At 42.0% G+C, this 14,175-nt stretch overlaps 1 protein-coding gene across 6 annotated transcripts in view; it reads right to left on the bottom strand.

Annotated features, from left to right (window-relative positions):
- Positions 1-14,175, bottom strand: part of HS3ST4 (heparan sulfate-glucosamine 3-sulfotransferase 4) — a 441,709-nt gene that overhangs the window by 14,603 nt on the left and 412,931 nt on the right. Inside the window, exon 2 of one of the 6 annotated variants that reach the window (XM_074027000.1) lies at positions 6,067-6,190. The exons of the other annotated variants lie outside the window; for them this stretch is intronic. Coding sequence (XP_073883101.1) covers positions 6,067-6,190 — 124 coding nt within the window. The remainder of the gene's footprint in view (positions 1-6,066; positions 6,191-14,175) is intronic. 6 annotated transcript variants of the gene reach the window in all.

Below are 14,175 nucleotides of genomic sequence, written 5' to 3'. Positions count from 1 at the left end.
TAATGGACTTTGGGGACTTTGGGGGAAGGCTTGGATAGGGGAGTGAGGGATAAAAGACTACATATTGAGTATAGCATACACTGCTCAAGTGGCAGGTGCACTAAAATCTCAGAAATCACCACTGAAGAGCTTAATCATGTACCCCAAAAACTATTGAAATAAAAAGTATCAAAAAAGAATTTTTCATTTTCTGAAATAGTACAAATTGCTTGAGAGGTCTCTCCTTATCTCCTAGGACTCACAGTGGTCAAAGACTTTCAGGGTGGGAATCACTGGCCAAGGGTTAACTGAATTCCAGAGCCCACAGACACCTCCTTTGGAGGCTGACCAGGTGCATCCTCATCTTGACAGAGGTGTGAGGCTAAGGAAGGGTTGAGTCTCTGGGTTCTGTCTCTGAACCATACTTGCTTTGAGCAACTCATTTTTGTCTTTGATCCTCAGTTTTGTCCTCTGTCAAAGGGGGATAATAACATCTCTTATTTATTCATAGGAAAAGATATCAGGCATCTTGGCGCGGAGAAAGTCTTGGTAACGCTCTCTCATGTTATCACTGCTAGCATAGTGGTGCACACTACGTATGTAGGTACCAACATCCCTGTCTGCTCCGTAGACAAAGGAGAAGAGCCCTGTTCAAATTCTTTTCTTTTCTTTTTTTTTTTTTCCCGAGATGGAGTCTCACGCTGTCACCCAGGCTGGAGTACAGTAGCGTGACCTCGGCTCACTGCAAACTCTGCCTCCCAGGTTCAAGCGATTCTTCTGCCTTAGTCTCCAGAGTAGCTGGGATTACAGGTGCCTGCCACCACGCCCAGCTAATTTTTGTATTTTTTTGTAGAGATAGGGTTTCACTGTGTTGGTCAGGCTGGTCTCGAACCCCTGACCTCAAGCGATCTGCTGCCTAGGCATCCCAGAGTGCTGGGATTTCAGACGTGAGCCCCAGCACCTGACCCTGTTCAAATTCTTAATCTACAAGACTATTACTGGTTGCATCATACATGTGCCTTTATGTAACTGATGGCTCTGATTGACAGAAATCCACCTCTCAAAAGGACATTGATGCAACCCAGTCACACAGCACCAAACAGCTTCAGTGCGGCATACATCCTAGTGAATTACTAGAAATCTCTTTCTCCTTACCACCTGAGGTGCCCAAGCATTTGGGAAACCTCAGTACTGGGCAGGGCTTGGTCATTCCACTGGGCCCATGCCTCAAACTGTAGGCATTCCTTTTATTTCTTTCTGTCATCCCTGACCTTTTGCAATGTGATCATTGGTTTTTAATACCAATATGACTGGTTTTTAAAATCTTTCATTGGTTTTTAATATCAATAGACCACCATATGATTAAATTAAACTCTTCTATATCATTTGATTTAGAAAGCACATATGGACAGAGAGTGACTATGAATTCAATAATCCCTTAAAATGCATTTGTGATTGAATCATCACTGAATCGACATGTTTGAAAGGTTGCCACGTGTGTGTGTGTCTGCGTGTGCATGCGTGTTGATATGTGATTTTTTTTTTTACTTAGTTTATACTCAATGTTTAGTATCCATAGGGATGTGGAGGTCTCTTGCAATAATTCTTAAGTCCACACGTCGGGTAGCATGGATCTAAAAGCTAAACCACTGCCTACCTACAACCTCAGCTTCCATCATTGTCCTTATCCTGGCAACTCTCCCTCTACGCCTTTCTCTTTTGTGATTGCATTGTCTCACTCCAGGGTTCTAAGACAACATTTTCCCTGATTGTGAATTAACAAGATTATGGAACAAATTTCACCTGCCCGTGACTGGGGGTCTCACCTGGTGTGTACTTTGCTGATACTTTATTCATAAACATTCACAGAGTGCCCCTCTGCAGAACCTCACGCACCAACATCTGTTAGCTATTTTGTTGTGTTTTCTTTCCTTGGTCTTAGCATTTTAAAGGGCAGGTGCAATAATTAAATGATGATTACTGAGGCCTCAGTGTGTCTGCACAGGCACTCGTGCTCACAGTTGAAAAGACAGTGACAACAGAGGGCTCCCCTTGGGAAGCCTGTGCTCCAGATCTTTCCACCTCACACTCCACTCTGAGCTGTGTGCCAGCTCACCACTGCCTCGGGGATGCTGCCAGCCTGCCCTCCTTCTCATCTGCATCCTGCTGCTGATCCAAGCCCTGTTTGCTTTTGCTGAGTCTTATTCTGTCACCCTTCTGTGTGTCTGAGTCCTGCAGCCTCAAACAGCAAGGACCATCACAATTCTGAGCCTAAGAGCAATAAAGACACTACTCTTTAACAAGGTGACTGCCAATCTGCCAGGTTTCCATTCAGGTCTTGCCTTTTCCTGCACCACCCTTTGCTTTGTTCCACCTGCCTTTCAAGACACTACCATATTCTCCTGATGGAAGCTCCACTAGACGCATGCCCAGAGCATCATTTATTGACTGCTTGTAGCTGTGCCTCCTAAACTCCGCCTTTTACCTACTTGGCTGAAGATCTCTAGAACTGCCACAGCTGACTCAGTCGCTGTCTGTCCTTGGGATGCTGGCTCTGCCATCCTCTCTCTAAATAACTTTGGAAAACCTCCTTAACCACCTCAAGCCTCAGTTTCCTCATCATATACAATTCCCATTTTATGCAATGATTTTACACCATTCCAGTCACGAGCAAGATCCGTCTCAGAGCATGTTTTATCAGGATCAAAAGGGTTAGTGCTTAGGATGCACTTAGCAGGGTGCCTGAAAGGAATTAACTGTTCAGTACGAGTGTTAATTATTGTTATTACATAGGAAGACCATTTCTTCATTGTGTATTCTCAGAGAATGTCATCTTAGGACCTGTGCTGATGGTGAGGTCATTTCATTTTTAGCCCATGTGCATCCTTAAAATGAACTTTCCTATTTATAAATAATTTGTACGTGTTTCTTCCTTGTGATCCAAGAGATCTGGTCAGCAAGACAGACAATGTTCAGTCAAAGCACCTGAGATTTTATTGGTGAAAGCGTTGCTGGGGTCAATCATGCCTGGCTGCAAAAACTTGTAAAATAAGTCAGTCAACACGGAAACATTCATCCATATGCATGACAGGTGTCAGTGTTCCTGTGAAGAGCAAGTGTGTTCTGCCGCACTGCCATGCACCAGTTCTAGAGTTTTGTTGCAATTGAAATTTAGTGTTGAAGGGAACTTGTACTTTCTGCTGAGTAAATTCAGCCAGGAGCCCCCTTTCCTCTACATTTGGCTAAGGTAGAAGAAGAATGACCTTTCTACAGAGTGCCCAGGCTAGAGCCTTCTACGTTGTCCTTGAACTGTTTCCTTCAGATACTTGCATCCCCAAATCAAGAGCTTCAGCTTTAATGATGTAAAATATAATCATAAATTAATTAGTACATCCTACTGTGCCTGAATTTAGACCTGGCTTTCACAGCTTGGGGCGCATGAAATACTAAACAGATTTTTAAACCAATCAGTCTGATCATACAACAGATGGAGGAATGATGGATAGACAGAAAAGGAGAGATGCATACACCTTGTGAGGTATTCACATGCATACATACTCTGCTATAAAGATTCTTATATTATCAGGCACTCATGCACACTAATTCTCTATAGAGTGTCTGTCGCACACATACACACACACACACACACACACACACACTTCCTTCAGCTTTTCCCATAATTGGCTCCTTCTCTTATTCAGGTCTCAGTGCAAACGTCACCTCCTCAGCTAGCAATCCTCCACCCCAAGAACCCCACCTAAAAACTTTCTCCTTCACATCAGCCTTTTCTGATCACTTCCTATGGCTCGTTGTTATCTGAAATTATCTTGTTCATATGTTCATTGCCTTGCGCAGAGTCCATCTGTCTCCTAAAGAATGCAAGCTCCTAAGAAGGAAGATGATTTTGCACTTTTATATAGTTTGTGTGCTCTCAGCATGTCACATAGTGCCTGGCGTCAAGTAGACCTCGATAAATACTTGTTGAATGACGGAAGAAATAATGAAAAGAAGAGAAGGAGAAGGAAAGGAGGGAGAAGAAAAAGATAGGTGAAAGAAAAATGTGCCCAAATTGAGGCAGATAATTATACCCAATAGATCTCCTAACACACCACACATTGCAGCATCCCCTCCCTTCCCCCAGCCGCCAGGTCGTGCCCACTCCAGGCTCCCTAACCTCAGGAGAGAGCACCCCCATCCACTCAATTGCTCAGCCTAAAACCCAGGAATCAGCACTGATTCCTTTTTTCCTTACGCACCCTGCGGCACACCCAGTAAGTGCATCTAGTCAGCCTGTCTGCTGCCTCTATTTCTAAAACACATTCTAAATTTAACTTCTTCTTTGCATCACTCCATCATTCCTCTGCCACTTTGCTATCTACAGCACTGCTTTCTCCAGCCTCGACTACTCTAATGGCCCATCTCTCCCTGTCTTGTTCCTCTAAATGCCATTACCCACAGTGAGCAAGAGTGAGTTTTCAAAAGCCCACGCTAGCTGAGAGGGAGGCAGGAAATGCATAGTGGCTGAGATCCTGGACTTTTAGTGTCGGATGCTTGGGCTTAGATACTAATTCTGCTATTTGCAGTGTATGCGATCCGGGATATTATTTAACCTCCCTGTGCTTTTAGTTTTTTAAATCAAAAATTAATAGTTTCATGATAAGAATAATGTTTCATTGATACTATTATTATGAGGATTGAGTAAGCCAATATAGATAAAGACCCTATAATAAAACTACCTCAGCATTAGTTGTTGTTATTATTGCTATTATTACATCACTCCTGTGCTGAAATCCTTTCAAAAATGTCTCATCGTGTTCCAAAAACTAAGTCCCTTCTCATGGACTACAAGCCCTATATGGTGTGTTCTCCAACCTCATATCCCGTTTCAACAGAGTCCCAGCAACACCGACCTTCTCTGTGTCCCCAAACACTCCACATTCCTTTCCCTGCAGGGAGCTGGCATTTGATATTTCCTTATGCTGGAGTGATCTTTCCCCAGATCTTTGTACAGCTGGCTCCTCCTTGTCATTCAGCTCTTATATTAAATGTCTGGACCTGTGCCGTCCAATATGGAAGGAACTAGCCACAAGTAGCTATTAAATTTAAATTAACTAAAATTTACTAAAATTAAGAATTCAATGTCTCTGTTACACGAGCTGCATTTCAAGTGCTCAATAGCTACAAATGGCTAGTGGCTGCTGTCTTGGAGGTGCAGATATAGGATATTTTCATCATCACAGAAAGTCCTATTAGATGATGCTGATTTGGCCCATCCCTGCGGTTTTTGTGACCTCTATACGCAACCTAAAAGTCCTCTCTAGGCCAGGTGTCGTGGCTCAACCCCTGTAATCCCAGCACTTTGAACTTTGGCAGACTGAGGCAGAAGGATTGCTTGAACCCATTGCTTGAACCCAGGAATTCAAGACCAGCCTGGGCAACATGGCAAGATCTCATCTCTACAAAAATTTTAAAAATTAGCCAAGTGTGATGGTGCACACCTGTGGTCCCAGCCACTCAGGAGGCTAAGGTGAGAGGATTGTTTGATGCCAGAAGTTGGAGGCTGCGGTGAGCCATGATCACACCACTGCACTCCAGGGTGGGCAACAGAGTGAGACCCTGTCTTTAAAATAGATCATCTCTAAGAGAGACTTTCTGTGACCATTCTACCAAAAACAGCCTCTGACCCATCGCTCTTTCCCATTGTTCTGCTTTATCTTCTTCAGCACACTTTGTGGCACTGGTCAGGATCTGGAATTATCTAATTTACTAGTTGGTTCACATTACTGCTGGCACCTCCCCACCTGAAATCAAGCACCATAATGGCAGATGTTGCCTTGTTCACTGCTGTATCGATATTACCTACAATAGAGCATGGTACATCATAGGTGCTTAATAAATGAACAAATAAATGATTAATAAATGGCTCCTTCTGGATATGCAGCTTCACATTTTCACATGTATACACACTCACTTTGTATACCCAAAGAGGCCACCAGCAGATGGGTGTGCTAAGCAGGGCTTGGGCTCCGGTAGGCCTCCATCTCATTGCTACCAGGTATTGACAAGGCAGTAAAGGCTGAGGCTGACCTGCTGAAGATGCTTCTGCATACTCTTAGCCCTGGCCGGAGCAGCAGACACAGCATTTAGTTGGATATGGAGCGACTTCAGCCATGAAATGCAGATATAACATGGAATAGCCTGTCTCCAGTCTCTGGGAAGGCAAAGCAGAGGAAGAGTTGGGGCTTGAATTTTAACTGAAAGTCAATTTCAGAGTTCATGCTAGAAGGCAAGTTACAAATCAGGGATAATCTCAAAGACCAGGAACAAGAATGGGAGGTGAGTAGGGTTCAGCCTGTCTCTTCCTCAAAGTCAGCCACCTCGTTGGAGACTCTATTCTCCAGGGAAAAAAGAAGTTGAATGTGCTGGTTCATTTATGGTTGTAGGGCTTGCTGCCTGTATCTTTAACAATCCTTCTATCTGCAATTCTGCTGCAAATGGATCGATGGCCTGAAGTCACCACAACTCTGGAGGCACATTCGAATTCCCTAGTCCCCACAGGGAGGATTCTAACTCAATATGTCTGTGATGGTCCCTGGTCATTGGTATTTTTAAAAAAGCTCTCCAGGGGATTTTAGTGTGCAGCCAGGATTTAGAAAGATATCACTAAGCCAAATTTCTCAAAAGACAAGAAGATATCCTGTTACAGTTGAATATACTTTATCCAAAATGCTTGGGACCAGAAGTGTTTCCGATTTGGGATATTTTTCAGATTCTGGAATATTTGCATTATACTGGTTGAGCATCCCAAACCTCCAAAATCCCAAATCTGAAATGTTTTAATGAGCATTTCCTTTGAACATCACATTGATGCTTTAAAAGTTTCAGACTATGGAGCATTACAGATTTTGAATTTTTGGATTTGGGATACTTACACTGTAGTTTGTGAGTAAATAGATGGATGAATGGATGAGCAGATAAGTAAATAAATATGTCAATAAACAACAAATAATAAACAAATGTCAATGAACAAATGATTAGCATATCCTGATATCACTGAATATATATCTCAATCTCTGATGACGCTTATCATTATCAGACACTACATATATTCTTGCTATCGTGGACTCAATATTTTTCTTTAAATTTATTTTTCTTATTTGGTTAAAAAAATCTATTAAAATAGAAACTGTATATCACTAAATTGAATGAGAAAATAATTATAATTGTCATTGTAGACTCTAATGTGGTTCCCCACTTCCTGGTACTATGTCCTTGCATAACCTTCTCCCCTTGAGTGTGGGTGTGAGCAGGGACTTGCTTTGAATCAACAGAACTTGGCAATGGGAATCTGATATAATTTCACCATTTGTAACACAAAATTGTAACTTCCATCTTGCTAGCAGACTTTCTCTACTGGCTCTCTTTCTTCTGCTGGCTTTGATGAAGAAAGTCACCCTATAGAGAGGTTCACTCGTCAAGGAACTGAGGGCAAATGTCTCTGGCCAACAGCCAGAAAGAAGCAGAGGTCCTTAGTCAATAACCCAAATGAAACTGAATCCTGCCAACAACCACACACATTTGCAAGAGGATCTTTTCCCATTCGAGCTTCAGATGAGATGCCGGTCCTGGCCAACACCTTGATTGGATCCTTGTAAGAGACCCTGAAGCAGAGGGACCATAGAAAGTATGAAATCATAAATGTGTTTGAAGCCCTTATGTTTGTTATGCAGCTATAGGGAATCACTACAATTGCCACAAATAGAAGGTAACTATAAAAGAAAGGAATGAGAATACTGTTGCCTGCCTTAGATGCTGGAATCAGAGTAGCATGTGATCTTGCCCTGGCAAGGTAAGATTCTGCTTTGGCTGAAAGATCACAGGAAGCAGGGCAGTGGCCCCAGATGACCTTGGTGCTCATCGTCTGCCTGGACTTACTCTGCCAAGTCTACAGAATGTTTTGTCCCATTCCAGAGCTCAGCATATACTTTATACGCTGCCTTTGAGGCACAGGCTCCTTCTCCCTCATCAGCCTCTCTGGGTATCTTCTCAGTAAGCCTCAAACTTGTGCCCCTTGAGTGAGACTAGATATGCTACCTGGATTCCAGGTGAATAAAATATTTCTTTTTCTACATCCAAATGGATGGCTTCATGCATAGAATAACACGTACCATTGGCTTTTCTCTAAACAGGTGTTTCCCGCCCTTCCAGACCTCTCCATCAGCCATCAGAAAAGCTGTGTCCCTAACTGTCCATTGTCATTAATTTCAAAGCTGAGCACTCCTCCACAGAGCCCTGCATTGGAGTTAAAGTCTTCATTGCAAACCAATTCCCTATATCTCTATGTTACCTGAAGGAAAAACCTACTCTCGCATTTTGGTGAGTATCTTTCTGAAACATATTCATATGTGTTTATACATGTACATGTGTTTAGACATACATGTTTATACATGTCACATATGTTTATACACACATATGAATATATATATATATCTTCATAGAAATTATATAGAATACATAATAGTGTTTTGGGTGAGTGCCTGTGTATGTGTGGGAGTATGTTGACACAAATAATATCATACTTTATGTAGTATTCTAAAATTTGGATTTCTACTCAACAATACTTCTTGAGATCTTTCCATATCAGGGTACATATCATTTGTAAAATGAATGTTTTATTGCATATGCAAACCATTGCCATTTATAGTTAGCCATTCTCCTAGACAGAGTCCTTTAGTTTCCAATTTTGCATTATGACAAATAAGACCAAAGTGAGTGACTTTGTACATGTCTTTCTATGCGCTTTCTTGAGTGTTTCCCTAATATAGCCATAAAGAGGTTGAATTGCTGGGTCATGGGGTGTGTGTATTAAAGGTTTTCATAGATGCTGGCAAATCACCCTCTATGCTGTTATACCAAAATTATGTTCCCACTCACCATGCATGACAGTACCACATCCCTTCACCAGCTCTTAATGGTACTGAACTTCTTTATTTCTACCAGTCTAGTGACTGACACTCTTCCTTCAGGACTCAGCTCAAATGACCTGCGTTCTCCAATTGATAGGACACCTCCCTACTCTGCTCCCTGCTGCAGGGGCCTTACATTCTGCTTCCACTATTGACCCATCACACCATATGGCACATATGCATTTTTCTTCCTTCCCTGCTAGGGTGCGAGCTCTGTGGGAAAAAGTCAAAATAGACTCCTGGGAAAAGTCTGCATGGTTGGACCCAATTAACCCCCTGCCTTTTCCAGATGCTATAACATGTCTTTGCAGAGAATTCTTGTGTCTCTGGCAGCACTAGGAGTAAGTAGAGTTTCATGCCAGCTTTGGGTATTGAAAAATATTAATGTGGAAATAATTACATGCTGAAATCAATGTGGTTTGGTGCAACTGAGCAGAAATATGATAGGGAAAAAAACCACAAGGAAGGGACTGCTGGTCACATAAATATTAGCTAGGCCCTGTGGACCCCTGGGTTTCAGCTCCTCAGCAAGGAGCCAGGTATGTTCCAGCTACAGTCCTGCCACTTGCCCCACACCGTCTGCATCTGAGCCTCTTGGAACTTCTTGCCGTCTTTTGGATATACCAGAATTTGTCATATCTTGCATTTTGCACATGACTTTCCCAGTTCTTGAAATGACCTTCCCTTCCCCACCACTGAGTCAACCAAACCTTGTTCACAGCATGCCCAAGCTAAAGGTCTCCTCTGCACAGCTTCCCTGGAATACATACATATATACCTATACATTACACATGCACATATGTATGCCCACATATGCACACATATATACAAACATGAACATGAAACCCTGACCCAAACCCAAACTAAAAATTACTACTACCATTGCATCTATCTGCATGATGCTCTCCTTCATCTCAAATATCATCAGATGTCATTCCAGAGACATGGATGGGGTGTGGGGCAGGAGGAAGAGAAGGAGGAAGAGGAGGAGAGGGAAATGGAGAGCAAGTGTGTGAGTATTCTGAAAAATATCACACTGACAATTACATTCTTTGCCCAGACATTATTCTCATCATCTCTGCTAAATGGTTGACCAAAATCAGTCATATCCCACTCACCCACATGAAACCAAGAAGGCTGAGAGCTTGAAACAGCTGGAGAATCAGCTAAAACATTGCTTTCCTGAATTTTGTGTTTATCTTTTTCTTTCATACACACACACACACACGTATCATATATTGTATTTCTTTTTTTTGAGACAGAGTCTTACTCAGTTGCCCAGGCTGGAGTGCAGAGGCATGATCTCAGCTCACTGCAACCTCTGCCTCCAGGGGTTCAAGTGATTCTCTTGCCTCAGCTTCCCAAGTAGCTGAGATTACAGGTGCACGCCAACACGCCCAGCTAATTTTTTGTATTTTTAGTAGAGACAGGGTTTCACCATGTTGGCCAGGCTGGTCTCAAAAACTCCTATATGTTGTATTTCTAAACATATTGTTTAATTTTTTATTTGAAAAATGGCATAATGCTGTACTTAGTTTTTTGTAAATTTAAAAAATTTAAACAGAATCAATTCTTGTGTACTAATTCATTTTCACTGCTGCATTATAATCTATTGTGAATATGGCATTACTTATTCATTTTTCCTATGATAGACACTGGCATTACTTCTATATTTTTGCTTCGTGAACAAGGCTGTTATGTATATTTTTGTACATGCTTCCTGGCAATGAGTCTCTTTAGGGTATGTTCCAATTAATGGAAATACTCACCTTATAAGCTAACGCCACTTTGTTTTACAAAATCCTTGCAACAAGGTATACTCCTTCCACCTGTGCCTATGAGTTCACATTCATCTGACTCTTTGTGACTTAAAGTGTGTTTTTGCTTTAATTTGAACTTCCCTGAATTTAACAGATTTTTCCCCCTTTGTTTATTGGTAATTTGTGTTCCCTCATGGGTGAAATATCTGTATCATTTGCTCGTTTTTCTTTCAAAATTTTTTAAATTTTTTTATTTGTAGGAGTTCTTTGTATATTCTGAGTAGTACTCCACTCTCTTTCATATAGATTGCAAATATCTTCTTCCAGTTTGTGGCTTAATTTATCATTTTCTTTGTCATCTTCAGATGGTCAGAAGTTTTAATGTTGATGTAGTCTAATTTACTATTTTTTATCTCATAGCTAGCAGTTCAGTTTTGTTTCTTGTTTAAGACCTCCTTCTGGCCAGGAACAGTAGCTTATGCCTTTAATTCCAGCACTTTGAGAAGCCAGTACAGGAGGATCACTTGAGGCTAGGAGTTTGAGAACAGCTTGGACAACAGAGCAAGACTCCATATCTACAAACATTTTTTAAACATTAGCCAGATGTGGTGGTATACGCCTGTAGTCTCAGCTACTCAGGAGGCTGAGGCAGGAGGAAGATCAAGTGGGAGGACCACTTAAGCCCAGGAGATCCAGGCTTCAATAAGCCATGATTGCACACCAGCACTCCAGCCTGGGGGACAGAGCAAGACCCTGTCTCAAAAAAAATAAATAAATAAAAGGAAATCCTCCCCTACTTAACAAAAAAATACATCATACCCCAAATGCGTGTGTGCGCGTGCACACACACACACACACACACACACCCTTACAAGCATTTAAACAGACTGAAATAAGTAAAGGGACAAACTATGTGGCTCTCTAGGGGAATCCTGTTCTAAAAAGAAACAGTGAAAAGATCCTGGGATAGGAGTGATTTTGGTGTTGTGCACGCAGACAAGAAGGAGGCCAGTGTATCTGGAGAGCATTAGAGAGGGAGACAGTGGCAGGAGAGATCAGAGAGGTAGTGCAAGACTAGATGATGAAACTTTATTCTGAGTGCCGTGAGGAGTCCTCAGTAGTTTCTGAGCACAGAACTGTCATGATCTGAATCACAATTTCCAAGGCCCACTGTAACTGACGCACTGGGAACTGACTGCACAGGAAAACCCACGAGGAAGCAATTGCAGAAGTCCAAAGAGAGAACGATGAGAGTCGTGAAATGGGAAGATTCTTGACATATTTGGAAGAAAGGGAGAATAGAATTTGGTGTGGATATAAGAAGAAGAGGGGTGTCAGGGTAACTCCAAGGTATCAGGCCTGAGAAACTGGAAGAATAAAGTATTTACCGGCTTGAAGGAAGACATTGAGAGAAGAAGATTTGGGCATGGCGTAGGGAGGTCAGGAGCTCTGCTTCACACATGGTATGTTTGAGATGCCTCGTAGACATCCAAATGGAAATGTTCTATTAAGCAGTGAGTATATGAGTTGAAAAGAGATCTCAGCTGGGGAACTGGGCATTGACAACGTAAGACAGTGTACGCTGGAGTGTACACAGGGAAAAGAAATGATCCGAGGTTGTGTTGATCTCATAGATTAGAGGTGTGGGGTGATGGACATGCCTGGGGGAGCAGGAGCCTCCAGATGGACGGAGCATTTCTTCCCCAGCTGTGCACCAATTCTCCATCCCATCCCAGGTCCCTGATACACTGTCAGGGAACCAGTGCTGTGCCTGGTTGCTCCCGCTTTTCTCTCTCCCTACCCTCAGACAAATTACTACCACTAGTAAATGTTTGCTCTGGCTCATAAATGCATAATGCCTACCACACAAACCTCAACTGCCTGTAATCGAGACTCACGCACATGCAGAAAAGATTGCGTGCGTAGAAGACATAAATGATGCTGTCGCCTGAGGTTGCTGCAGGAAACGGGGCCACTGAAATAGAAATTGCATCCAGCTTTTACTGCCTCAACAACCTGCCTCCCTTTGCCACAGCCACCCTGGAAGGTAGAGGGAATTAGCTGTAAATATTTTACAGTTGGTAATTTGTTGGAGTAAATCACAGTTCATTTTGCCGGAGAGTGCATCGAATGAGCGTTTCTTTTTCTTCTACAGGTTATTTGTGATGTCATCTTTCTGGTTTCATCCCACACTTACTTTAGGCCTCAACATGTTTGTGCCTCTATAATCTAGGTTACTCTGTGTCTCTAGGATGGGCTGAGGTGGTGGGGCAGGGTGGGGCAGGATGGGGCAGGGAGGCAGAATTCCTCTTAGTGCTTCCAGAACAGGACTCATTAGGCACCAATGCTCACCACCTAACATACATTTATTCATTCCTTTGCTAAGGAATTTCCAATTAATCACTATATGCCAGATGCTCTGCTAAGTCCTAGAAGATAAAGATTTATATTACACAGTCCCTGTCATCAAGGAGTTCTTAGTCTATTTGGGAAATCCATGATAAAATCTAAAACTTACTTACACCAACAATTGCTTGACATTCACATTTATTAAGATCTTACTATTCCAAGAGATTTACAAGAATAAACTCATTTAATCCTTAGAATGATCCTCTGGTGTGAAAATTATTTTTATTTCTATTTTACAAATAAAGAAACTGAGGTACAGGCAAGTTCAGTGGCCTGTCCAAGGTCACCCTGGCTGGATTCCAGTAAGTCCACTCCTGCTCTTAACCACTACGCACTTCTCCATTTTGATGTGCAACCAAAAAGGAAAAGAGGGTTGATTATGGTTAAGCATCAATTACACATGCTTCATGATGTAGTTTTGTGTTAAATGATTTCCATGGGCAACAAATCCTTTAATTCCTATTTTTGGAAAGTGAGCTCCCTGATTCCCATCTTAGCAAGAAGAGTTAGGCTCAGAGAGTAACCCAACCAAAAATACCCAAGTAATATGCCACTAGTGCAAATGACATGAATAGACACTTCTCAAAAGAAGATGTATACATGGCCAAGAAATACATGAAAAAAGGCTCAACATCACTAACCATCAGGGAAATACAAATTAAAACCACCATCTTACCGCGGCCAGAATGGCCATTATTAAAGTCAAAAACAATAGATGTTGGCATGGATGTGGTGAAAAGGAAATGCTTATACACTGCTAATGTGAATGTAAATTCGCACAACCTCTATGGAAAACAGTGCGGAGATTTCTCAAAGAATTAAAAGCAGATCTACCATTCACTCCAGCAATCCCACTACTGACTACCTACCCAAAGGAAGACAAGTCATTATTTCAAAAAGATACCTGTGATATGTTTATCACAGCACAAATTCACAACTGCAAAGATAGGGCACCAACCTAAGAGCCTATCAACCGATGACTGAATAAAGAAAATGTGGTACCTATACACCATGCGATACTACTCAGCCATAAGGAGAATGAAATCATATCTTTTGCAGCA

The sequence above is a fragment of the Macaca fascicularis genome, chromosome 20 (assembly GCF_037993035.2).
Source record: "Macaca fascicularis isolate 582-1 chromosome 20, T2T-MFA8v1.1".
NCBI classification, from domain to species: Eukaryota; Metazoa; Chordata; class Mammalia; order Primates; family Cercopithecidae; genus Macaca; species Macaca fascicularis.
The sequence above is the reverse complement of the archived record's forward strand: the minus strand, read 5'-3'. Positions and strand labels throughout refer to the sequence as shown.